Raw genomic sequence first — 24,753 nt, forward strand, 5'->3', positions numbered from 1 at the left:
ATGTTTCGTCTTTGTCCTGTGAAGGCCAGCTTAGCACCTGGAGAACTTTGCCAATTTATTCTGTAAACCTGGCAATCTCTTCACCAGGCGACATATTTGACCATGGCCTTTGCGGGGAAGCTTCCGAGGCACATGCCATTGGGAAGTTTTATATCAGATGTTCACATCCTCACAATAGAATAATAGGATACAGGTTAAAAAATCTCAGTGTTATTGGTATTGTACAGTATGTGCTAGTGAGGTTCATATTTTACAGATGGCATCGGCAGCTGCTGCTGTACTGTATTTATTGCGTGCTTGATCCTCTGGGTTTAGGTCGGAGACCTTGCTTCAAAGCACCCGACAACAGCGTCCATATATTTACTGTACTACACTGTAAGAAATGTAATATATTTACTGTACTACACTGTAAATGTAATATATTTACTGTACTACACTGCCTAATAGAAATGTAATATATTTACTGTACTACACTGCCTAATAGGACAGATCTAATCAGTAATATATTTACTGTACTACTGTACACTGCCTAATAGGACAGATCTTTGATGTCAGGTTTTACAAATAAACTTTTTCTGTGGAAGATGACAGTTGCCCATTAATGCGCGCCCCTAAAAAGCACATGTGGAAACAAATACAGGTATGTAAAGCATACATACATTATATCTTTGCTGTCGGGGAAGAAACCACCTAACTCCGACGTACAGGGTGTTTAATTGCACTGATTTATGCAAAAAATAATAGTTAGGTGGTTTCCTCCTGACAGCAACGATATGAACTTTGATGTACATACATCAATAAAATTGAATTATAAAAACCTCAATACCTAATAAACAGACAGCATGTTTTGCATTAGATAGATACGTCAGAGTTGACCGTTTAAGCTTTACGGTATACTATTGAATTTTTTTAACACATCCCATGTTGTGGCGGGGGGGAACCCCTTTGTGTGTTTTACCCCTTCTGGACGGGAACTGCTTTTGGGGTTCTTGTTGCCATGTACAGTAAATTAGCAGCATAATATTCTTGTAATTTATTAATAAATATTTGAATTTCTTTATAAAACTTAGAAGGCATTTTTAGAATGGGCCTTAGTCCAAACAGAATGGGAACAGTGAGTGCCAGTCCAACCTGTCCAAAGCATTCATACAGCACCCTCTACAGGCCAACAAGATGAACCTTCACTGAATGCTTCATTCAAATGCACATTTCTTTAAATAACACCAAGTACAAGTACTTTCATTTATTTACAGTTTTTAAAGTACACAAATACAGTGGCAAATACAAATGAGAGAAAGTAAATCTTATTGAGGTGGTAGCTTAGATAATTACATAGGTGTTTGAGTGGCTGTTTGAGTGGCTGACCAAAAAGGCCACAAGTCAAAATCAAACAAATGGAGAAAATAGTAGTATGAAGGCTGAATTACAACAGGCCTTTTGTGACAAAAGACATGGCATTATAGACGGCAGCCATAGAAATACTCAGGCTGAGGACAAAAATGATTTAGATATCAAACCCCCCCCCCCCCCCGTCCAAACACTAAATTGCTTTTATGAGTGAGCACATGAATCGTAATTCATTCAGTATCACCTTGAAAATGTATGAGTAATGTTTATTCAGTGCCTTTTGCCTCCAAGGTTAGCCACATCGGTGCAGGACCATTCGATCTCGACATTGTCCACCTTTTCATACGAAAACTCTTTCACACAACAGCACCGCTGAAAGGCGGTGGTCGTTTAGAAGCGATCAACTTTTGGTCAAAGTTACAAGTGTCTCGAGTCCGTCCTCGGTGGTGCGAGCAAGCGTCATCTCTTCACGATCGATGATCCTGCACTTCATCTTAAGTGACTATGTAAGGGGTGTACATGGTAATCAATACAAAAGAGCAGAATATACTGAGCATCCAATGATTGAACCCAGTAATTGCAGTTCAGCTCCTGCACCAACTTGAAAGGTCACCGTTTACACCCCGACCCAAATGGATTTCTTAACAGAAAGAATGAAAAAAAGTGGAAAGAAAATGTACACATCTATATTACAGGTATTTCACAGCTTAGAAATAATACAAATAACAAGGGAATGAAATTGTAGATCTGTACAGCAGTGAATGGACATCTGACAAAAGGTATGAAATGACACCCTTTATCCCTTTGTAAAGTGCACATTTTATATATATAGACACTAGGAAGGGAAGAAGGGTTCATTTGAAGCTTAGCAAGAAAGCCCGTTGGTGAATAGACCAGAGGTATCTCGGACAGGGAGAGCCCCACTTCATAAATATACAACCTCCAGATCCAAACATAATGCAAAGAGTTGGTGTGTAAAGAATGGGCTCCGCTAGCCACAACTAATTCAGAACTTGACCAACCACAATTGACTGGTCAAAACAGGTGGTGCAGTGCTAAAGCATGCAAAGTAGATAGCTTTTAATACAAATGGCTATAGTTATTGAAGAGAGCCATCAGTGTCTGTAATCAATTAATTACAAAAGAAAGAAAACTGGCTTGTGGTCAAATTAAAGTCCTCTGCAAAGACTTGAAACTGAAAAGCAAATGAAAAGCATCACACACCAAACTAGCCATATGTAAAACATGAAGTTTCTAAGTCCTTCTACTTGACCGTAAGCTGATGTATACTTTTTTGTGCTTCAATGTCGCACACTTAAAGTAGCCAATATACAAGTTCAAGCTGAAACATTTTGAGCTTGTAGAGCTGCCATTTTTGGTGTGTGTGACCCTGGTGCACAACAAAGTATAAATCAAGCCTTACTGCAGAAAAAAAAGAAAAGAAAAACTAAACAAAGCTATTTTATTGGTTCAGGCAATGTAGCAGAAGTGTAAAGTTAATTTATAAATGTAGCATCCCTATAGACAGGAGGAGGAGGAGCCGTAGCCATGGCAATAACAGTTGTGTCGTCAGCCACTGTCGTCCTAAAAAGGACTGTCGAGTTGCCACGGTTGCCAAAAACTGACGCAGTCCGTTGAGGATTTCCTCAGGAATAAGAAACAGTGGAAAACACAAGGGGCAGTGTGGAGGGTTGTGCAAGTGTCTCCTGATAAACATGGACACGGGGAGAAGTGGTCCAGTAAAGTCAAAGACTCTTTACCGTAACGTGTGTCACCGTTAAGAGGGAGGGGTGACGTATTCACAGACAGAGAGAGGGAGAGCAAGGGAGACATTTAGAGAAAAGAGGAGAGAGGAAGAGCGAGAGCCTGTCAGACGCCGTCGCAGAGTCAGTGGCTGGCCTCCTCGGGTTGGTAGCTGGAGCATTCATAGTGGTACGTTTTATTTATTATTAGTCGTCATAGAGAGCTGATTTGCTGCCGAGTGAGCGAGGCTTGGTCCGCCAGGTGCAGGGTGGGGCTCATCGTGGAGCTACAGAGTGGAGACCACCAGGGGTCACGCCAGACACCATCTACAGCGCGCACACACAGAAGACAGACAGACAGACGGTCAACCAGTTGAACAGGACAACAATTCCATGCATGGTTCCTAAAAGCCACCATCTGATGTAGATGATGTCTGTTCAATCTATTCTTCAAATCTAATCAAAATGACTACATTCCAAATCATTACTTTACTTCTTCCTCAAGCTTCATTAACCACCTTATATAATTCATTGGCCGGCGTCCCAGAAGGGGACTAAGCTTACCGGTAGTCCCATCTACACCTGATCTCTTAAGCCGACCTACACTAGCACACAAAGTTTCACATTGCGATGCGTTGTGAGCTTATAGATCTGCTTTTTTTTTTTTACTGAATGTTCGCCTATTATGACATGCTTAGAACAGGGAACCCTCGTGTGGTTAACAAACTGAACATCGAAACAGAATTCTCACTCTAATCTAATGCATAGCAACATGTCGGGACCACTGACAGCAAAGCAAGGCTATGCGGATAAAGCAAGCTTGAGAAAGTGATGATGGGTGAGTCAGATGCTAGTTTTGGTCTGTTCATGTACCTTCATTAAAATACTTACAAATGGAAAAAAAATACCTTTGCTTTAATATAAGGGTTAACCTGTGAAGGTGTTTTGCATGTCATGCCTTCTGCTGCAGGCATGGGACTTCAAAAAGAGTAGCGCAAAATCATGCAAGGATTGAATGCAAAAGCCAGGGGGGGGAAGAGGGAAATCGCAAGAGAGGAGGTACACACACTTGACTGCACGTCCACTCACTAGGGCAAGGCTTGGGGATCAGTGCTTTTTATAGGCTTTTGCAGCTAGGCTTGCATGCTGAGAGATGCAGCCTTACGCAGGCATCAAACCAACAGTGCAAGCAAACAAGCCACAGGCGTGGCGCAGCCGCAGAGTTGAGAGGGGGGGGGGGGGGGGGGGGGCTGCCGCCACATTGGGAGAAGGTCGGTAAAGAGGGAGGTACAATCTAAAACTTTGATGCACTGTGTTGCACCTTCCACTCCAGTTCCAAAGGGTGGTGGCTTTACAGCATAGAAAATATTCATCGTCTGACTGACTCAAGAGTCCTTGAATGAGACAGAGCCAGGCGTCGGTATGACAGGCCATGATGACACTATCACAAACATGGCATGGTTTAAATTTGGCACACAAGATGAAGTGTGGCATTAAGCTCTCCATTTTAGGTATGAAGGATGTAGGTCTGAACATTCATATATGTATCGGGTAAATTGACAGTTAAGCATAAAGGAATGATATCACAACTTGAGGCTGAGTCAGTCAGAGATACTTTGAGAACTGGAGCGGTACATCCTAGGTGCCTCAGGGACGGGACTCACCCGGTGTGTGCTGCCGCCGTCACACAAGGACATGGCGAGCGTCTACTTGGCGTGATGCTCGAAGGGAATGCTATTCTGAGGTTGGGGGGAGGGAGAGAGAAGGCTGTATACGTCAAAGTCAAAACCCGCTGCCACCCACTCCAGCAGACACCCGAAGAAGTCTAGCTTGTTATTGACACACTCGCTCTAACAGAAAGCACAACTCTGCTGTGATAAATAATTACTGGGAGAGCTGGGAAAGCTCACTCATATTGTCTGGGGTAGAGCCCTGCGCGGGAGTGTTTTATTAATCCCATTCCTGCCCGCTCCCGTTGAATTTCTGACCATTCCTGCCAAATTTCATTTTGACCGCCCGCAGTGACTACCTGTCCGCCGCTCCCGCCCGCAACAAAACAATAGGTCCCATTTAGTCCCGCACCATGCCTCAATTTTATCGTTTAGTCCCGCAAAACCAGCAATATTTCCATTGAGATAGATAAACATTACATAATTTACATTTACCCAAACGGTTGCTGAGATTGCGCAGGCGTGCACGAGAGAGGGGTTGTTTATTTGTGTGAGGAGCACAGTCACAGATACACGGACATATATTAGGCCTATTATGCTATATATTATTATATTGTGTCACGGACACTGCACAGCAGTGCGTACACGGTGGGTGGAGAGAGAGAGAGAGAGAGAGAGAGAGAGAGAGAGAGAGGGGTGCTGGTGGTTATAAAAATACTCATCTTTGTGTTCCGTTTCACATAATTATTGCTGAGTGTGACGCACACAGGGAAAGCAAAAGGGGTATAGAACAGAGAATGACCGTCATGGGAAAAGAAACGTCGGTAAAACGCACACTTCTCACAGACTACTAATAATTTAATGGTGCGGCCAAGTTCCCGTTCCGTGCCTGCGGGGTGCGCTCATGCACACGCTTTGGGAAGCGTGCCTGAAGATGTCGCTTGGAGAGAGACGATACCTACGGTGTGTTGTCCAGCACAGTAGTGGAAATTACGTTCTCGGACATATTCATAACTTGCAAGTGTATAAGCTCTGTATCCGTTTGTTTTGCGGGAGGATGCGGGGGTTTTGCGGAGCCCGCTGGTTTCATCTTGACCGCCTGTTCGTGGCATTACTTAAGTTTGCTGATTTTATTCATTAAAAAGCAACATTGTATTTAAACATGACAGTAATATCGGGGCAAAATGGAAATGTATAATAAAGAAGTTAATATCTCAATTAAACATATATTAAATAGAATAACCAAATCTTATTTGCGCACACTCCTAATCGAGCCCTCACCGTTTCTTCATTAACAGTTTCCGTGCCGGGAATGGATTACTCCAGGTTAATGTCGCTGCCGTATCGGACATACCCGCCTTTTGTTTTATGTGTTTAATCCGCCGTAATGTAATGAATCAAAAGAAAATCCGTCTTCGTCGCGGAGAATGAGACTCGATGCCTTCGCTGTGATGACGAAACCGGAAATCGTCACATGCTGTGGGCTGCTAGGGCTTCTGGGAAATTGAGGCCAATGGAAATGCATTGGGTGCAACGCCTCATTGAAACCAATCTTGTGTGCGTCTTCCGGGTGCACCAAGATGGTGGATGCTACACACAGATCATAACAAACCATGGGAGCTTTTTTTGATGGATTTTCGCGGATTAAAAGCCCAAATAATTCAGCGTATGCTCTAAAGGTAATACAACAATCTCGGCAGTGAAGGGGGGTTGATTAAAATGCGGGTTAATCGTAAAAAACAGTCAAACTGTTAACAGTACTACCTCTTTTGGTACACTGACTTTCCAGATGGAGCATTCTACAAAGAAAAGGTCTCTTGAGACATTCACAGGTTTTTACTGTGTCGACTAGATGATCGTTTTATGAGGCATGTAGAAAGTCGCTCCATGGACCACCTCGCTTCCTTTACAACGATCTCTGGTGGAGTAAAAACACCACATGGTTTATTTGAAGCTATACGAGTAGGGGTTTTAAAGCTTCTTCTTTAATAGATTACCATAAAGCTTAAAGCACCGAGATTCCGTTCTCTGTTGTCCCGAGTGTGTACACCATCATAAGGCTTAGCGTAGGACGTAATCCAAAGCGACCGAGCTGGGCCAGAGTCTTCCACACATTACATGTTTGTGGTCTTATTTCTGATGGTGCGACGCCATGGCAGAGGTCAGCTGATATAGGAAAAGGGTGGGGCTTGTACCTGTGAGGTGGACATGCGGGAGGTGTCCTGCCGTCCTGTCAGGTCTGAAGACGACACGTTGACGGGAGCGCCCCGGTGCAGGCGCATGCTCACCTTCCTCTCCCGCTCCATACCGGACACTTGCCGAGGGGACGTGTTTGCTACATGACCAATGGATGGGGAGACAGAGAGAGCTGTTTGCACATTTATCCCATTGAGGACTGGAACGCATCTGTGTCACCTTAGCTTTTAACCACTTTAACCCATTCTGACCTGAGATCAGATTCATACGAGGTTTCCACTGGACACACACTGGTCTGATGAACCCATTCTGACCTGAGATCAGATTCTAAAAATGTCAGTCGCTCTTCGATTTTTCAAAAATAGCAGACCTACAAGCTCGTATCGCGCCACTCGGTGGCGCGATATGAGCTTGTAGATCTGCTATTTTTAAATAGCTAAAGCATAACATGATGCTGACACCAAAATGGGTGCCCGGTCAGAATGGGTTAACCATTATTTCAAACTTTAGCAATTGAAGAAAAAAAAAAAAACAGATCTACAAGCTCATAGCACGGCACTGTGAATTCGCGCGATGACCTTGTAGATCTGGGGGGGGGGCCTGGAAGTACATATTTTCAGACGGGGGTCGGTGGCCAATTACATATTATGTTTGGGGTTTTTGACATGCAAGTTTGAGAACCACTGATATAGAAACAGGTTTTTCAGAAAACGGTCATGATTTAGAAGACATTTTGTCGAATCTGGTCTCAGTCCTAAATGGGTTATATCAGACAAGTACTGATAGCAATCAGTATGCGCGCACAAGCTGGCTTCAAAAGAACCCTGCCGTATACAGTATGCGTCAGTGGGAACTGACCTGTGTGTGAGGTGGGGTGGTATGTGTGAGTGGGAACTGACCTGTGTGTGAGGTGGGGTGGTATGTGTGAGTGGGGACTGACCTGTGTGTGAGGTGGGTGTGAGTGGGGACTGACCTGTGTGTGAGGTGGGTGTGAGTGGGGACTGACCTGTGTGTGAGGTGGGTGTGAGTGGGGACTGACCTGTGTGTGAGGTGGGTGTGAGTGGGGACTGACCTGTGTGTGAGGCGGGTGTGAGTGGGGTCTGACCTGTGTGTGAGGTGGGTGTGAGTGGGGACTGACCTGTGTGTGAGGTGGGTGTGAGTGGGGACTGACCTGTGTGTGAGGTGGGTGTGAGTGGGGTCTGACCTGTGTGTGAGGTGGGTGTGAGTGGGGACTGACCTGTGTGTGAGGTGGGTGCGAGTGGGGACTGACCTGTGTGTGAGGTGGGTGTGAGTGGGGACTGACCTGTGTGTGAGGTGGGTGTGAGTGGGGACTGACCTGTGTGTGAGGTGGGTGTGAGTGGGGACTGACCTGTGTGTGAGGTGGGTGTGAGTGGGGTCTGACCTGTGTGTGAGGTGGGTGTGAGTGGGGTGGCCGGCGCTCCCTCTTGTGTTCCGCGGGGCCGTCCTGACGCAGCGGGGAGTGCTCTGGCTCCGGGAGTCCTGCCATGTCTCAGTCTGTCCTCTCTGTCCCTGCGGTCCCTTTCCGCCTCCTCTGCCGCACGATTGGCTCCCTAGGACGAGACCGAAATCATACCACCAATGACACGGATGCAAGGAAAACAGATATGGCGCTGAAGGCAATTAACTGTATTCCCGTCACGTGCCATGTGTCGATTTTATTCGCTATCCAATGATTCAACAATGTGTTCAACATCGTCTCAAAAACACAAATCCAGTGTACATGATGTCGCTATTGAATAATAACAGTACAAAATAAATAAATAATACAATGAAAAATCTTATGGACAATTTCTGTAGGCTAGCTAGCTAGCAAGCAGATGTTTTCTCAATAGGTTGGTCGTTTTGGAGGGCAGTGGTTACAAACATTAACCCATTCAGGACGGGAACCCCTTTTGGTGTCAAGCATTATGTTATGAGCTTATTGTTATTATAGAATACAATGAAACGGTCTATACTCACAAATTTGAGCATGTTCCAGTCAAACACGTAGTCATAAGAGAATCCCTGTCTGTGAAAAAGGTTCCTGAAGAGCTGCCTCAGATACGAATAGTCTGGTTTGTCATCAAAGCGCAGCGAACGACAGAAGTTCAGGTACGTGGCAAACTCAGCTGTGAAAAAGATAAGATCATATTAACTAATGTAACAGATTACATGCACTATATAGTATACAGATATATTTATTGGCATTTTTTTTTGTTTTGTAGAAGACAGTTGCAACAGAAAGATATGACACGGAACACGATTCCATAATCGGTTCAACACCAGGTAGTTGTGGCTCTCTCAACAAACGCATACAAGGAAATCACAGCACACAATGACGTCCAAACCATTTGCAATGGAAAAGGCCAACATAACTCAGTACTCACAGGGGTATCCCTTACAGAGCACCTCAATGGGGGTCGACATTTTCTTCTCGCTGATGCGTTCGTACTTCTGCCTCTTGGTGGCAGCCTTGAGTCCTTGCCAGGGTAGAGATCCCAGATTGAAGTACATGAGGACATAGCCCAAAGATTCCAGATCATCACGCCTGGACTGCTCTTTAGAGGGGAAAACAAGAGAAAGGTCACACCCGGAACAAATGAAAACATCCGTTTGCTCTATACAGTACATATATTATTATTATATGTTACAATATAAAAACCCTTTTATCTCCCTATACAGAATATATACATAGGTTTTGATTTGATTTTGCAAATTTTATACTTGTATGACATTGTATACATTGTATGACAGTCGCCTAAAAGCAGTGAAAATATCTGATACAAGCTCAAAGCTCACAATGTATCGCATCTGTCATTATATAAACTATAGAGCTATTTGACACTTATTTTAACTAAAGAATATCACTTTAAAACATTGAAAAGTATTATATCCTTTGTGTGTGGAGTTTGCATGTTCTCCTCGTGTCCCCTAGGCCTAGGGTAGGTACCCTCACAAAAAACATGCAGTAATCCTGGTCTCTAAACTGCCTCCCCCTGGCCACCCGGGGCACCTGATTGAGGGGAAAGGAACTGGTTGGAATAACGTGTTCCTTCCACGCGATACGTCCAACCAGGGAAACTCCCTCTGTCAGGTGTAAAGGAGCAACTTGGACACCCAGGCATGAAGGAAGCATGAGTTCAAGTCCGTTGCTCTCCCCTATATGGGGACTAGGTTGGTGGAGGGTGTGTAGAGCCCAGGATCACATTAGATAATTGACACAGGGGTGAAAAATGAGTTACAAAATCGTGGGATAAAAAGTATAGGAAAAAAAAGTATTATATATTATAAAAGAGCATGCGAGTATATTCATATAATAATATCCATATAATATTCATTTTTCTGTTCCCTAAAAGGTAGGTTTCTGCCCGATAGACAGCTTGCCATCCATCAATCAAGTGCATGTGTGTACCACTACCAACTCGGTACGAAGAAAGTGACATTTGGTTCAGCAAACCAAGTTATTATTAGGGGAGTTGTCAGAGTCCCAAACACAATCATATCAGAGCAATTATGTGTACTGCCGTGCTCACATCGGGCATCTTTCTCCCCGAGTTTGCATGTCAATCATCACGGTTTGATGTAAAACAACAAGGTGGACAATAAGCCAAAGTTATAATATGCTGGAGCATAATTTAAGTGGTGCCGTCAGGGAACATGGATTCAGCATCAACTACAATTGGGACAGGAAGAAGTGGTCAATAGAAAGATTGCTTTACAATTATTTAGACTGACATCACCCAGGCGTTTCCCTGGCTAGCACCAGGAGAGGACAGTCACTGAGGCAAAAACAACTTGCTCTCCCTGCAGTTTTAAAGCAACCACTCAAAGCTATGTCAGACAGGCACAAAGGTTTATAGCAAAATAATAATTATTAATGTGTATAGGCCTATACAATGCATATGAAAGAAAAGCTGTTTATTTAGGCCAGGGTATTTCAACTTGATTGTGAGCAAGGGACCACCATCCTGACTATAAATCAACTTGGGAGAAACTGTTGTGTCAGGTGGTGGGTTAACATTTGGGTTTTTCTTGAGCTACACAGTCTGTCCACCACTTGTCTGTAGTGGCGGACATAGAAAAAGAAGAAGATTTATTCTTCAGGTATGTGAGCTACACAGTCTGTCCACCACTTGTCTGTAGTGGCGGACATAGAAAAAGAAGGAGATTTATTCTTCAGGTATGCCGATGAGGAAAAACAACTATCGCAGAGATACGCAGTTCCAAAGGGGGGGGGGGGGGGGACACTTTCAGCCTGACAAGTGACAACTCATCCAGAACATCACATCTTGACAGAGTTTGTGGATAACCCATTTTGGGTGGGAACCCCTTTTGGTGTTAGCATTATGTTATGCTTTAGCTATTGAAAAATAGCAGATCTACAAGCTCATAGCGCGCCACTCGGTGGCGTGCTATGATCTTCTCGATCTGCTATTTTTGAAAAATCGAAGAATGACTGACATAGAAACACAGCTTTTTCAGAAAACTGTCTGGATTTAGAAGACATTTATAGAATCATTCCCAGGTCAAAATGGGTTAATGAGCTGATCCTCTTCTGTAGTAGTGACAAATGACAACTGATAATGAGGGTAGTCCTTTTGACTAGTTATCTTAATAAAGTTTATTTTATTTGTTCCGTTGTGTAAAGTGACTTTGAGTATCAAGAAAAGTGCTTTGGATTATTAATGCGCAACCAACTATAAATTAGACTGGAGTGTGTTCGGTCTTTACCAATGCCCAGGTGTGTGTTGATGGAGGCGTAGCGGGCTGTGCCCGTCAGGTTCTTGTTCTCGCGGTAGGGGATGTGCTGGTGTGTGCGTGCGTCGCGGTATTTCTTGGCCAGGCCAAAGTCAATGATATACACCAGGTTGCCCTTCTTGCCCAAGCCCATCAGGAAATTGTCTGGCTTCACGTCTCTGTGGATGAAGTTCTTCGAGTGGATGTACTCTATCCTGCTGATCTGTAGTGCAGAGAAGGAGAACCGGAAGGAAAGTAGGTCATTACGCAAAGTTGAAGCTGATATGACAGCCGTTATACGAATCAGAGGCTGCGGGGACATCTCTGTAACGTAATTGGCTACTCGTTCACTTCAAGTAACGAAATGCGACAAAATATATATATGGAGAGAGGCAGACAGATAATAGAGAGGCAGAGAGATAGAGAGAAAAACAATGCTTTCTATTATGGAGCAATATCAGTGTGTAATCATGTAAAAAGGTGTGACCAGGAATCAATGTCTCACCATCTGATCAGCCAGCAGCAGTACCGTCTTAAGGCTGAACTTGCGGGAACAGAAGTTGAACAAGTCTTCCAAACTGGGCCCCAACAGCTCCATCACCATCACGTTGTAGTCCCCCTCTGCACCACACCACTTTATCGTTGGGATTCCCACTGCACAGGAAATTGGAAGAAAGAAAAATGCCATTAATTGCCTGCCTGACACATGGAAAATAAACTAATTAAACCATTTTGGCCTGACCTCGAAATTTAAAAAGATTCTTCTCTAAATCCTCCAGTTTTCTGAAATTTTTCACGATGTTTAAAAAGATAGCAGACCTACAGGCTCGTAGCGCGCCACTCGGTGGCGCGCTATGAGCTTGTAGATCTGCTATTTTTTAATAGCTAAAGCATAACATAATGCTAACACCAAAAGGGGTCCCCGACCCAAAATGGGTTAATAACAAAGAAGAAAGATTTCACCTCAATGAAAATAGCTATGGCAGCCCAGTATAAGTAATTGATTTTGTTTTATGATGAACCAATTTAGACAGGAAACCACTATACGTACATTAAAGGACAACTTTAGTTTTTTTCAACCAAGGTTCATGTTTTAGGTTGTTATTAGAGAAACTAAAAGGTGAGTGTTTTTTTTTCTTCATTTGCTGCTTTCTTTCGTTTTAGGGATTTTAGCTCTTTTTGACAGGGGGGCGGGGGCATTCGAGCATGAGGCAAAATATGTATTTTTTTACAACATTTTATGGTGATTTATTTTTGTATTATTTACTATAGTCCTAATAAACCCCAGGAAATTACATCTGGCCACAGAAGATCACAGGATCTACTGAATGTGAAGGTAGCCTACTGGGGGAAGGCTTATACTGTGTGTATAGACCGATTCCGTACCGGTTTCATGGTCGCAGCCTACGTATTTCCTGTAGGCGGACTCGACATAGCTGCGGGAGTAAAACCCTCACCAGGCGCACCTCTTCCACTACAGTGAACGGCAGAGTGACTGATGTTAGTTTGCCTCAAACTTTACTCCTTTACCTGCTTTTTTACTAACACTAACATTACAAAGATGCCCAGAACATCGAGATGAACCTGTGTAGTTTATGGCTGCTCCAACAGTAGTGGCAACATAAAAAAAAAAAAAAAACGGAATGTCTAATATCCACCGCTGTGGCGGAGACCAGAGCCATTGAGTAATGGTTGAGACAAAGCAGTGAAAGATACATAACGCAAGTCTTACCCAATACCAAATCTTTCTGTTTATTAACACAAGGCTGCTGTACTTTATACCTCATACTTTAAATGCTTAGTATGAGGTATAAAATACAGCAGCCTTGTGTTCATAAAACAGAAAGATTGGGTATTGGGAAATTACGTATCTTTCAGGACCCTTCACTGCTTTGTCTCAACCATTACTCAATGGCTCTGGTCTCCGCCACCGAGGTGGATATTAGACATTCCGTTTTTTTTTTTTTTTTTTATGTTGCCACTACTGTTGGAGCAGCCATAAACTACACAGGTTCATCTCGATGTTCTGGGCATTTTTGTAATGTTAGTGTTAGTAAAAAAGCAGGTAAAGGAGTAAAGTTTGAGGCAAACTAACATCAGTCACTCTGCCGTTCACTGTAGTGGAAGAGGTGCGCCTGGTGAGGGTTTTACTCCCGCAGCTATGTCGAGTCCGCCTACAGGAAATACGTAGGCTGCAACCATGAAACCGGTACGGAATCGGTCTATAGGCTCAATATGTCAGTTTGACACATTCAGTAGATCCTGTGATCTTTTGTGGTCAGATGTAATTTCTTGGGCTTTATTAGGACTATAGTAAAAAATAAAATAATAAATCGCCATAATATTTTGTAAAAAAACACATATTTAGCCCCATGCTCGAATGCCCCCGCCCCTGTCAAAAACTGCTAAAATCCCAAAAACGAAAGAAAGCAGCAAATGAAACCTTTTAGTTTCTCTAATAATAACCTAAAACATGAAACTTAGTTGAAAAAAACTAAAGTTGTCCTTTAATTTTTTTTTCTTTTTTTTTACATATTTGAGGTTTTTTTGAAAACATTGGTCAGGATTTAGAAGGCGTTTTAGTATCAGCCTCAGGTCTAAATGGGCTAAATGCCGTGATTCAATGATGTTATAATAACGCGGCTAACGTGACTGTACTGTACTGTACTGTACTGTACCAAGGCCAGGGAAGAATGTTTTGATCTTGTTGGCATATTACCGGTACACAGATAATGAAGGGGCTGCTCCGGCGGAACCTCGAATCTAATGAATCTCAATCAATGCATTGAAAACCAATGTCAAACCAATCTATTAACTCACTAGCATTAAAAGCTAATTTATACTTTACACAAACATTTAGAATGAAAACAGAACTATGCGATCAACTGCAATGAACTAAGCCCGCTTATTTGTCAGCAAGGTATACCTTACTGACACCAACACACAGACTAATGATGTTGTGTTCATGGCAAACCTTCCAGGCACTTAAAGACAAAGTGGTGTGTTTTTAACTAAAAACACTCCACTGTTTACACTGCAGCTCACACCAATTGAAATTGAATTCACTGGAGCATAGTTGGCTTTAACCCATTCCCACCCGGACAACATGGTTTCCAGTTGAGCAAGTGGCTTGACCCACGTGAGTGACTCATGGCAATTTTCAGGCACCAGTTGTGAGCCGATTCAATGTTCCAGTCAGTCCATTTCGTTCAGCCTGCTGGGTGACGCATGTGGAATCACCGGCTGACCCAGCAATGTGTGCGTCACATTTACATTGGAGGAAGGAAAACAAGGAGGGTGGAATGAATGTTTGAAGAAAAATAATAATTCAAGTACTTTCAAATACAATTCACTGTTGCACTTGTAACATTTACATTACAGATTTTTCAGAACTATAATAAAGCAGTGCCATATATATATATATATATATATATGGCGATATTTAGCACCAGATCGCCCACCCCTACACAAATGCAGGAAATCAGATAGTAACCTATGTGCAAACAGAAAGAGAGCTTTCACCCATTCTGACCGGGCACCCATTTTGGTGTCAGCATCATGTTATGCTTTAGCTATTGAAAAATAGCAGATCTACAAGCTCATATCGCGCCACCGAGTGGCGCGATACGAGCTTGTAGGTCTGCTTTTTTTTTGAAAAATCGAAGAACGACTGACATTTTTAGAATCTGATCTCAGGTCAGAATGGGTTAATCAGACCAGTGTGTGTCCAGTGGAAAACTCGTATGAATCTGATCTCAGGTCAGAATGGGTTAAAAGTGTGATGATGGCCCAGGCCGTAGCGTAACGGTCTGGGCACCGGACTGGTGATCCAGTCGCGGTGTGCCGCGGGTTCGACTCCCGGACCCGACACGGCCTTTACCGCATGTCATCCCCCCATCTCTCTCCCGTTTCCTGTCAGCCTACTATCTGTCCCTTAAAAAATCAATAAAAGGCGTAAGCCGCAAAAAAATATCTTAAAAAAAAAAAAAAAAAGTGTGATGATGTGACGCCTCACCTCCTCCCTGCATCATCTTGTATATCTTGCTCTCGATGTGGAGTTGGGGGTGCTTGGTCTTCACACATTCCAGCTTGATGGCCACTTCTTCACCCACTGAAATATCCGTGCCTATGGGAGAGGAGACAACTTCCTTCATGAATATCCAGAGATCAGGGGTTGACACTAAGGCCTCAGAGATGCTCTACTTGCCCAAAGGTCATGCCCACTTGCCCGAAAAGTCAATCGTCCATAATAAAAGAATATAGGTACATTTCAGGGGCGCCATGCCCAGCTTTGTGGATTTGTGTGAATCACAGCGATGATTTGATTGGCTGAGGCTGATCACCCCATAGCGATGATTTGATTGGCTGAGCGAAGTACATATTGAAGATAAAAAAAGTGAGGGGCGCTAATATATTAAAGTTAAAATTAGGTGATGTAATGGTGATGTAAAACAAACGGTGCCAACACAAACATTAAACGCCATTAACAATAAAGAGACAATATGACGTAATGAGGTAGCATTGAACTAAAGGCAAACATTAAACCTGTGCCCCTCAAAAAGTGGAGACAGAAAAGTGAAGACGAAAATTGCGATTGGCCGGATTGTGATGATGCATGATGATGTATAACATGCACCCCTCACTTCACACAGGTGTGATTTTTAATTTGATTAACGGGATATTTGCGATACAAAATGTCATACCTCATTTGTTATAACAAATACCTTCATATCTATGAATAAGACTAAGGGTTCACACTATGTTTGAGTGTGAACCCTTCCTATATTCAGCTATTCTCGTCTTACAAACATTAAATTCTCATTGCCAATGAATGGAGAATTGATGTATGTAGATTAAATTCCCATCGACAATGAATGATGATGTACGATGATAAGAGCACCCCTCACTTTTTTATTTTATATTTGTTTTATGAGTGTACAATCAGTGTAAACGGCACTTTATAGGTAAAAAGTGCTCGGGCAATCAAGTTCTCTTAGTTCTGCTCTGGTTTTGGTCAATATTAAGTAGTTCCGGTCATTTTGTGGGGGGCACTGGGGCCACACAAGTAAATGAATCCACAAAACTAACGTCATTTGTATTGTTGACCTATTTCCAATGGACACAAAAAACAGTTCTGTGTGGTCAAAAATGAACAAAAGTTGCACTAATATTTTTGAAATAGGTCAACAATACAGATTACATTAGTTTTGTGGATTCATTTACTTTTACTGCGTGGCCCCAGTGCCCCACACAAAATGACAAGAACTACTTAATATTTCACCAAAACCAAAGCAGAACTCCCACCATGGGACTCAGGCAATCAATCAATACAGTTGCAACCACTATATTATTGGCAAGTATTTCATACAGCTTAAGTTAAAATCTGAACTATCCCTTTAAGTTTGTCAGAGCTATGAGCATGGATGTGACACAGCAATGGAACTATGAGTAAGTGAGAAGGCCTATTCAACCATTTTGCTGGACAAAAATACAAGTTCAATTTTTCCTTGAGAGTACTTTCTTTAGCATAACGGATTGGCATGGAACGGTGAGAGTGACTGAGCAAGTCCAGGCCCATCCTAGCCAAGAAGGAGCAATAAAAACAATGCAGGAAGCCAACTTCCACAGCCAGAGCCTTGGACTGCAGAAAGGCCAGAATATACTGTATGGTTTCAGTTTCACACCATAGGAACAAGACCATTGCATTACATAAGTCTGAAGCTTGAGTGTAAACAGGCACCTCTGGGCTACTTGTGCTTCAGGACAGCGAAGCGACCAGGATCAGTGAGTTGAGTGATTTGACTATTGGCATGAACACTTCAGTTGAAAATATGTCATTTTCATTATGCAAAAGGGCAATAAAGTATCATTCATTTTGCCCACTAGATCAGGGCTATTCAACTTAAGATGGCTCAGGGGCCACTCAGCGAAATACCAAAAGTCCAAAGGCTGCAAGCCCAAATAACGTTGGTTCTATATTGGATTTCTTTACGGTATAGTCAAAAAATGGAGGAAACAAAACGGCCTACATTTCCATCTAGGAAAGGCCAAACCTCATTGAACAAAATTATTGTTATGACATGGAATGATTAATAATGAAATTAAGTTACAAAATTAGGCTTTTATTCACAAAATGTGAAGAGAACATGAACAGATTACTGTTGCAAATAAATCAAATATCAGAGGTAGACCAAGAGGCCAATACTACTGAAATTAATAAGCCATATCAGTCTTATGGACCGATACAAATAACATACCTATAAATTTAATACAGTTTTGGAAACAAACATTTTTCCTACTTAATGGGTTCAGGCTCTCTGGACATAAATTATTCCAAATCAAGAATCAGGCTTCATTCACCAAATGTGAATAGTAACAGTGTAACAATTGTAGCAATAAGAAAAAAGGCAAAATACTCAAATTAAATATAGGCCTATACTTGAAAACATCTGCCTACAGCTGGCTTGACAAACAGAGAATCATGAATATCTTCCGGTGACATTCAGTCACACTTTACTTTACTAATTACTGTATACAAATGAAAAAAATAGTTTCGTGAAATAGTTTCATAAATCAATCAGCTAAATCAGGTTTGATTTGAGCGACATCTGTTAAAGAGGAGGCAGGAGAGAGACGACATACATCGGGGACGGTAAACCGTAAACGTCACAACTACGTGACGACGAGAGAGAGATAGAACCAAAATATGTTTTATTGGTATGACCATGACGGGCCGCACAGACATGTCGCAGGGGACGCATGCGGCCCACGGGCCGTGGGTTGAGTAGCGCTGCACTCGATAGATACATACAGATTACCACATACACTGTACTTGAACATTTGTTGACAACAGAAGCATGTTGAAGATGCATGAATAATGTGTCGGCTTGTGACTTGCTATGCAAAGACAGACACTACCAGGCAGCTAGTTGCAGTTTTTGACGGACTGCCATCTCCTGAAAATACACTTGACACCTCCATGCAGAAATACACTCAACATGCTGGCTGCGTGATTCATTACGCTTCATATACATGTGCATAGAGTTACATAAACCAACTGTGTGTGTCTACATTAGTGCAAGGTAGGGGGAATTATAATAAACTGGAGCTTCCCTTCACCCGTTTTGTGTGTGTGTGTGTGTGTGTGTGTGTGTGTGTGTGTGTGTGTGTGTGTGTGTGTGTGTGTGTGTTAGTGTTACTATGCAACCTAAGCCATACACATTAACACAACACCACCTCAGAGGACTGAAACACACTTTTCAGTGCTTATTATGATGCTGTTGAGGGAATAGTGACACTTTGTGTGTCAAGATTAAATAATTAATACAACTATTACTCCCAGAGGGTTCATTCAGGAACCAAAGTTACAACAGCAAAGAAAAGTTGAATACATACAAAGACAATTCAACATGAAAATACAGATTATAAAAACTAGCCATGGATGCAGAATATCAACGAGTCCAAACTGAGAGAAGGTGTCTTGAAGGAGTAGGCCTTCTTAATGTTTCCAGTATGTTTCAAATGCAGACCCTGGCCTGTTATGCAACATGCAGCTTTAAAGCAGAGATAGGTCTCTCTCTATAAAACTAAGTATGTGTAGTGTGTGACGACTGTATTTCTGGGCTGGAGTGAAACCCCAGGGCGCAGGGTGGGGTGAATGACCTTATGAAAACCACATGTGTGCTATTGCCAAGGGCTCAGAAACCTCCACACAGACGCGACTGGGGTTGGCTGGGGGTCGAGACTCGAGCCCATTACACATTGTCACCATTTGAAAGAACAAGCCTAAGGATTTCTGATTACCACTACACGTTTCACATAATAGAGAGACATAATGCTTCTCTCATGTTATCCCAGTGACAGTAGCACACTAAATGAATGACACGGTACACAGTGTACCATTGGGACAGGGACACTCACTAGAAAACATGCACAAACACACACAGCTTTGTCAGTTGAGCATTGTTAACCCGTCTTCAGACTCAACACAGATGAATATCACTTAAAGTTCACAAGCCATTAACAAGCCATTTTGTTCATCAGAAGTTGCTCCGTAACACAGGCAGATGAAATAAGATGATAAGCAGTGTAGTGGAGACTATTTCCCCCTGTGAAAGTCCATAATCAGACGGTCATCTCCAGTTTTCCATATCAACTTGTACAAACAGACTGAATTTGTGAAACAACAAAACAAGATAGCACAGCTGATATCCTCCATGGAAAACAATATTCCTTTCCATATATCCTAGTGTGCAATTGTGCTTTGTCAGCCTTGGGAGGTGTGTGAGTGTGTGAGTGTGTGCGTGTGTGTGTGTGTGTGTGTGTGTGTGTGTGTGTGTGTCAGACTCGTTCCTGTCTCTGAACAACTCCTGGTTAAATAAAATGTTATGTAACTCATCTACTCTCACCTGTAACCATTTTGTGTTCATATATATTGCCGATTTGCCGTTGCTTCTATATGACACCTGAATTCCCCCATAGGGATAGGGATCAATAGAGGTCCGTTAATCCATACATCTACCTGGAATGAGGGTTCCAGGTAGATGTGTCAACCACCTGGCTGGTGGTAACAAGTCAAAGAGGTTGCAAAATGGCTGAAGCTCTACTGACATCGATCTATGGCATGACAAAAAAAATAAAACAAGCTCATTTGAGGGGTGATATCCCCACCTATATTCAGCTATTAGTACTAGACAACCATTAAATTCCCTTGACAATGAATTTACCTCATATGTAGACGAGCAAATCGGTAATTTTGTCATACACAAAACATTAAATTCCCATTGACAATGAATGGAGAATTTACGTCATATGTGGACGAGCAAATAAGACATGTTACATCATGATGATGTACAATTATTACTACAGTTACTCAGCTAAACCTTGTTGGTGACTGCATAGGAAAAGGGTAACTGATCTCGACTTAAAACTCCATAAACTGGAAGGGCCAGGACAACCAATTATTGTTGGCACAAACACACACACCATTGAACATAAAAGCAATACAATCGTAATGTCATCAGTGAAAAATGACAAGCATCTGACAAGCCAACTGTGGTAGACAATAAATGGGAATTTGAAAACTGGTTCACTGTGTTTCCTGCAATATGGGTAGCTAAGCTGTCATAGCCAGGAGGACAGAACGTTACTGCTGGGCTGGCTAGTGGCTAGCTAATGTTATCTCATGCCCAGCCCTTCAGCATTGGAATTAGTTGACAGATGGAAGGAACCAGGCTACTGTAAAACTATTGGCAAACTGGTGGGTCTTAAATCTCTGCCTCCCTGAGTCCCTAGATTTCTAGTATTCACACTAGCCAAACTGTAACCTATGTGTGGTGTCTTACTTAGTGAGTAACAATTAAGATGAGTCTTTTTTGCCAACGTGCTCAGTACATAACGTTGTTTAGATATCGTTTATGACAAATGTCTGCCTCCTCCATTGGTGTCAGACTGTCATATTGGCTGTCGTATCACATAACTTGAGGTTTATCGCACTGGACTTCGTGGCACAGGAAAGTCAATTTTAAGAATTGACATTTCAACTGGACTTTTAAATTCTTTGAGAAATCTGCGTTAGTAATTGCTGTGGTGTTAATTTAGACAAAGGGAAATTGTGCAACGTTTCACGGTATTACAAACATTCCATGGAACGTTTACAACTACAAACAATCAACATCCCTTTCTTCCCCCAGCTTTGTCCAGCTGCGTTGCTGTCAGACAGTTGACATACTTGGCATGTTTGACAGCTGAGAGCCATTTTATTCTAGTGACAGTTTTATCACAGCATTGACAGACTAATCCCATCGGTTAACCTTTAACTATCATACCAAACCAACATTTAATTTCTGGCTTGGCACTGGCAGCTAGCTAGCAGCTAAATGGGCTATAGTGGTTAGCTAACTAGTACTAGAAAGATGACATTAGCTAGCTAGAGGAACGTCATTGAGATTAGGTGATCTAAGCTTGCTATATAGCTATAATAATACAACACCACTCGCATAAAATCTGGACTACAAATAATTTGATGAAATGTTATTTACTCACCCAAATAAATGTCTCCAAAAGAACCACTTCCGATTTTTCTGCCCAGTCTGTATCGGTTCCCCACTCTCAGTTCCATTTTGCTGTTTTTGGCTAACGTTACTTAGCCTTTCGTTTATCTCTGTTAACCGGCGTCACCTCGTCGTAAAATAACAATGATACACGTTTTACTGTTGTTAATGTGGACAGAGTAAACAAATATTTCACCTCCCTTTACTGGTGCACTCCCCCTTCCCCCAGAACCCCAACCAGATTCAGTTCCTTCTGTGACAATCCAACTTTCACCATCCCTTTTTTATCTCCTCAATCTTCAAATTGCTACAATATTGGTATTGTCCGAAAGCTCGGAATGTGAAGTTTATGCTCTCAATGTTTCGGGAGTCATAATTCCCCGAATAGCGCAGGATGGAGACGGATTTACTGCGAGTTTTTCTCCTGAAATCGTCCGCTTCTTCAGCTCTCCACTGTTGTAGGATTTCTGCTGCTCCACTGTGAGAGCTGTCATAGGCTGGTGACGACACTTCCCGTAGCAACCGCACGCAGATCGCAAAGGGCAATGATTTGGACACTTAAAATTTGGACACTTAAATGTTATATTGTGACAGGGCATTTTGTTATAGGCCATTGATGCATTTATTTTAAAAGAATTAGATAGGTTTATAAAATCATATTGGAATTGCCTTGCACTTGGCACTTGCCAGCCCATAGAGCCCCATTGTGAACCCAGACATGTTGACTACACCAAGGTTTTATGTTATAAATGTTCAGTATGGGTCCCCAGCATGTAGAAACTGATGTTATAAATGTTTAGTATGGGTCCCCAGCATGTAGAAACTGATGTTATAAATGTTTAGTATGGGTCCCCAGCATGTAGAAACTGATGTTATAAATGTTTAGTATGGGTCCCCAGCATGTAAAAACTGATGTTATAAATGTTGAGTATGGGTCCCCAGCATGTAGAAACTGATGTTATAAATGTTTAGTATGGGTCCCCAGCATGTAGAAACTGATGTTATAAATGTTTAGTATGGGTCCCCAGCATGTAGAAACTGATGTTAGAAATGTTGAGTATGGGTCCCCAGCATGTAGAAACTGTCAGATGCTAACTTGCATATGTTGAGCAATTTTCATAATTGGCATAATATGTGACCATACCATTAACAACCTATAGAAGGCAAAACATTCAAAATGGCATCATGCTTTATGTAGCATGTGACATGTCAAACTAGGGTGTTTATCCATTCCAAGCATTCGTTTACCAAAAAAAAAGAAAACACTCAATGTCATTGGGCTTAAAACGGCCATATAGCCACTTGCCCAAATGTGCTCCCTGACATCATCACATTTTGTTATGACGGCTATGGCCGTTTTTAGCCCAAGGAGTGTTTTTTGTGCAAATCTAATGCTTGGAATGGATTCAGCATCATCAAAACCCCCTACTTTGACACGTCATGCAAGTTAAAGCATGATGAAATTTAGAAAAGAAAAATCCCTTTAGGTTGTTAATGGTATGGTCACATGGAAAACATATGCAAGTTAGAATCCTATCTGGCAGTTTCTACATGCTAGGGACCCATACTCAACATTTCTAACATAAAACGTTGGTGTACTCAACATGCTTGGGTTCACATTCTGCCAAGTGGACTATTAAGGAATATGATGACAAATAATTCAATTCAATACATGATGACATGTTCCATTCTGTCACTTGGAAAGAATGTGACAAACTCGAGAACTGGAAATGCCACACTGAATAAACAGATACCATTGCAAAGCATTTGTATGAACAATGGTGTTGAAAAAGACAAAAACAAAAGAAATCTTGGTAAAAACATAACCAAACCAAACACACACACGTGTGTGTGTGTGTGTGTGTGTGTGTGTGTGTGTGTGTGTGTGTGTGTGTGTGTGTGTGTGTGTGTGTGTGTGTGTGTGCGCGTGTGAGAGAGAGTCTCAGAAAGAGAGAGAGAGATCTTATACAATTAGACACAGTCTGAGATTATAGATGTTTCTGTCCTGTAATTTCTCTAATGCTGTGTTCCTGCCTATAGTATTTCTTTTCCAGTCAAAGTACTAAAAATATACATGATATCAAACGGGGGAGAGGAATTCATTCATGAACCAATAATAATAATATAATGCAGAGACAAGCTTTAGCTTTTTTTTAAATCTTTTTAAGCTTTTTCTATCATCCTCCAAAACCAAAATGTTGGCTTTTGTGTTTGTATAAAGGACTCTGACAGTGTAAGAAGGGATCAGGATTGCAATGTGTCTTTGCTCTGGCTGGATGGGATAGTTTTAGTCTTTTAGAGTAGAAATGTAGAAATGGGTTTATTCAGCATCTTTCAATCAACACCCCCATCCTCAATCCCTCTTCATCACCTCTCCCCGTCTCCCTCTGCCATGCAAACAGTTCTATGGGGAAGTAGGCCACGCTGCATTGCAAGTTTACCCTTACACATTATATGAAGGGATGTATCTAGGATAGATAAAAGAGTTGCAATGGCCATGGCATATGTCAGGACCAGAGTGAGTCATGTTCAGTTCTTATTGCTATATCAAGCAATTAAACTGAATCTAATGTTACTACGTCATGCACACCTAATCATTTTGCTTAAATTGTGGTGCGACTTGGATATAAGTGCAGACGTGAAGTGGAGAAAGAGAGAGAGAGAGAGAGAGAGAGAGAGAGAGAATATCCTCTCTCCTGGTTAATGTGTGTCAGTGATTCAAAGCTCTCGGAGCCACGCCTTCTAATCCAAACAAGCTCTTGCGATGTTTCTCATTGGTCACATATGAGCCAATCACTGGAGCGTTCCGACTACTCACATGGCAGCCTGTTGTTGTTTAGATTGGGTAATCGGCTCTGTCTGCACATGTTGGACCACGCTCTGTGTAGTGTAGTAGAACATGAGGAGGGGCATGAGGGAAAAACCTCGAAAAGAAGTAGAGTAGAAGAAGTTAAGAACATAAGAGTAATGTTTGAATCTCCGGGCTCATGGCTAGCTTTATTGTCTCCA

At 42.2% G+C, this 24,753-nt stretch overlaps 1 protein-coding gene across 4 annotated transcripts; it reads right to left on the reverse strand.

The window, feature by feature from the left end:
* Positions 1-1,228: 1,228 nt before the first annotated feature.
* On the reverse strand, positions 1,229-22,208 carry csnk1db (casein kinase 1, delta b). Of its 4 annotated transcripts, none has more exons than XM_083787928.1 (10): positions 21,737-22,208; positions 15,708-15,818; positions 12,198-12,346; positions 11,687-11,915; positions 9,343-9,513; positions 8,936-9,084; positions 8,358-8,526; positions 6,955-7,094; positions 4,754-4,823; positions 1,229-3,416 (listed from the first exon to the last, which is right to left on the reverse strand). In XM_083787928.1, exons 1-9 carry the CDS (start codon positions 21,810-21,812, stop codon positions 4,773-4,775), a joined length of 1,245 nt encoding a protein of 414 aa, XP_083644054.1. In that variant the 5' UTR covers positions 21,813-22,208; the 3' UTR covers positions 1,229-3,416; positions 4,754-4,772. The 4 variants fall into 4 exon arrangements, with proteins under 4 accessions (XP_083644054.1, XP_083644056.1, XP_083644055.1 ...); XM_083787930.1 differs by having other exon boundaries at positions 4,754-4,828; XM_083787929.1 differs by lacking the exon at positions 4,754-4,823.
* Between the last annotated feature and the right edge of the window lie 2,545 nt (positions 22,209-24,753).

Source organism: Protomyctophum parallelum, assembly GCF_964188405.1.
Source record: "Protomyctophum parallelum genome assembly, chromosome: 17".
Lineage (NCBI taxonomy): Eukaryota > Metazoa > Chordata > Actinopteri > Myctophiformes > Myctophidae > Protomyctophum > Protomyctophum parallelum.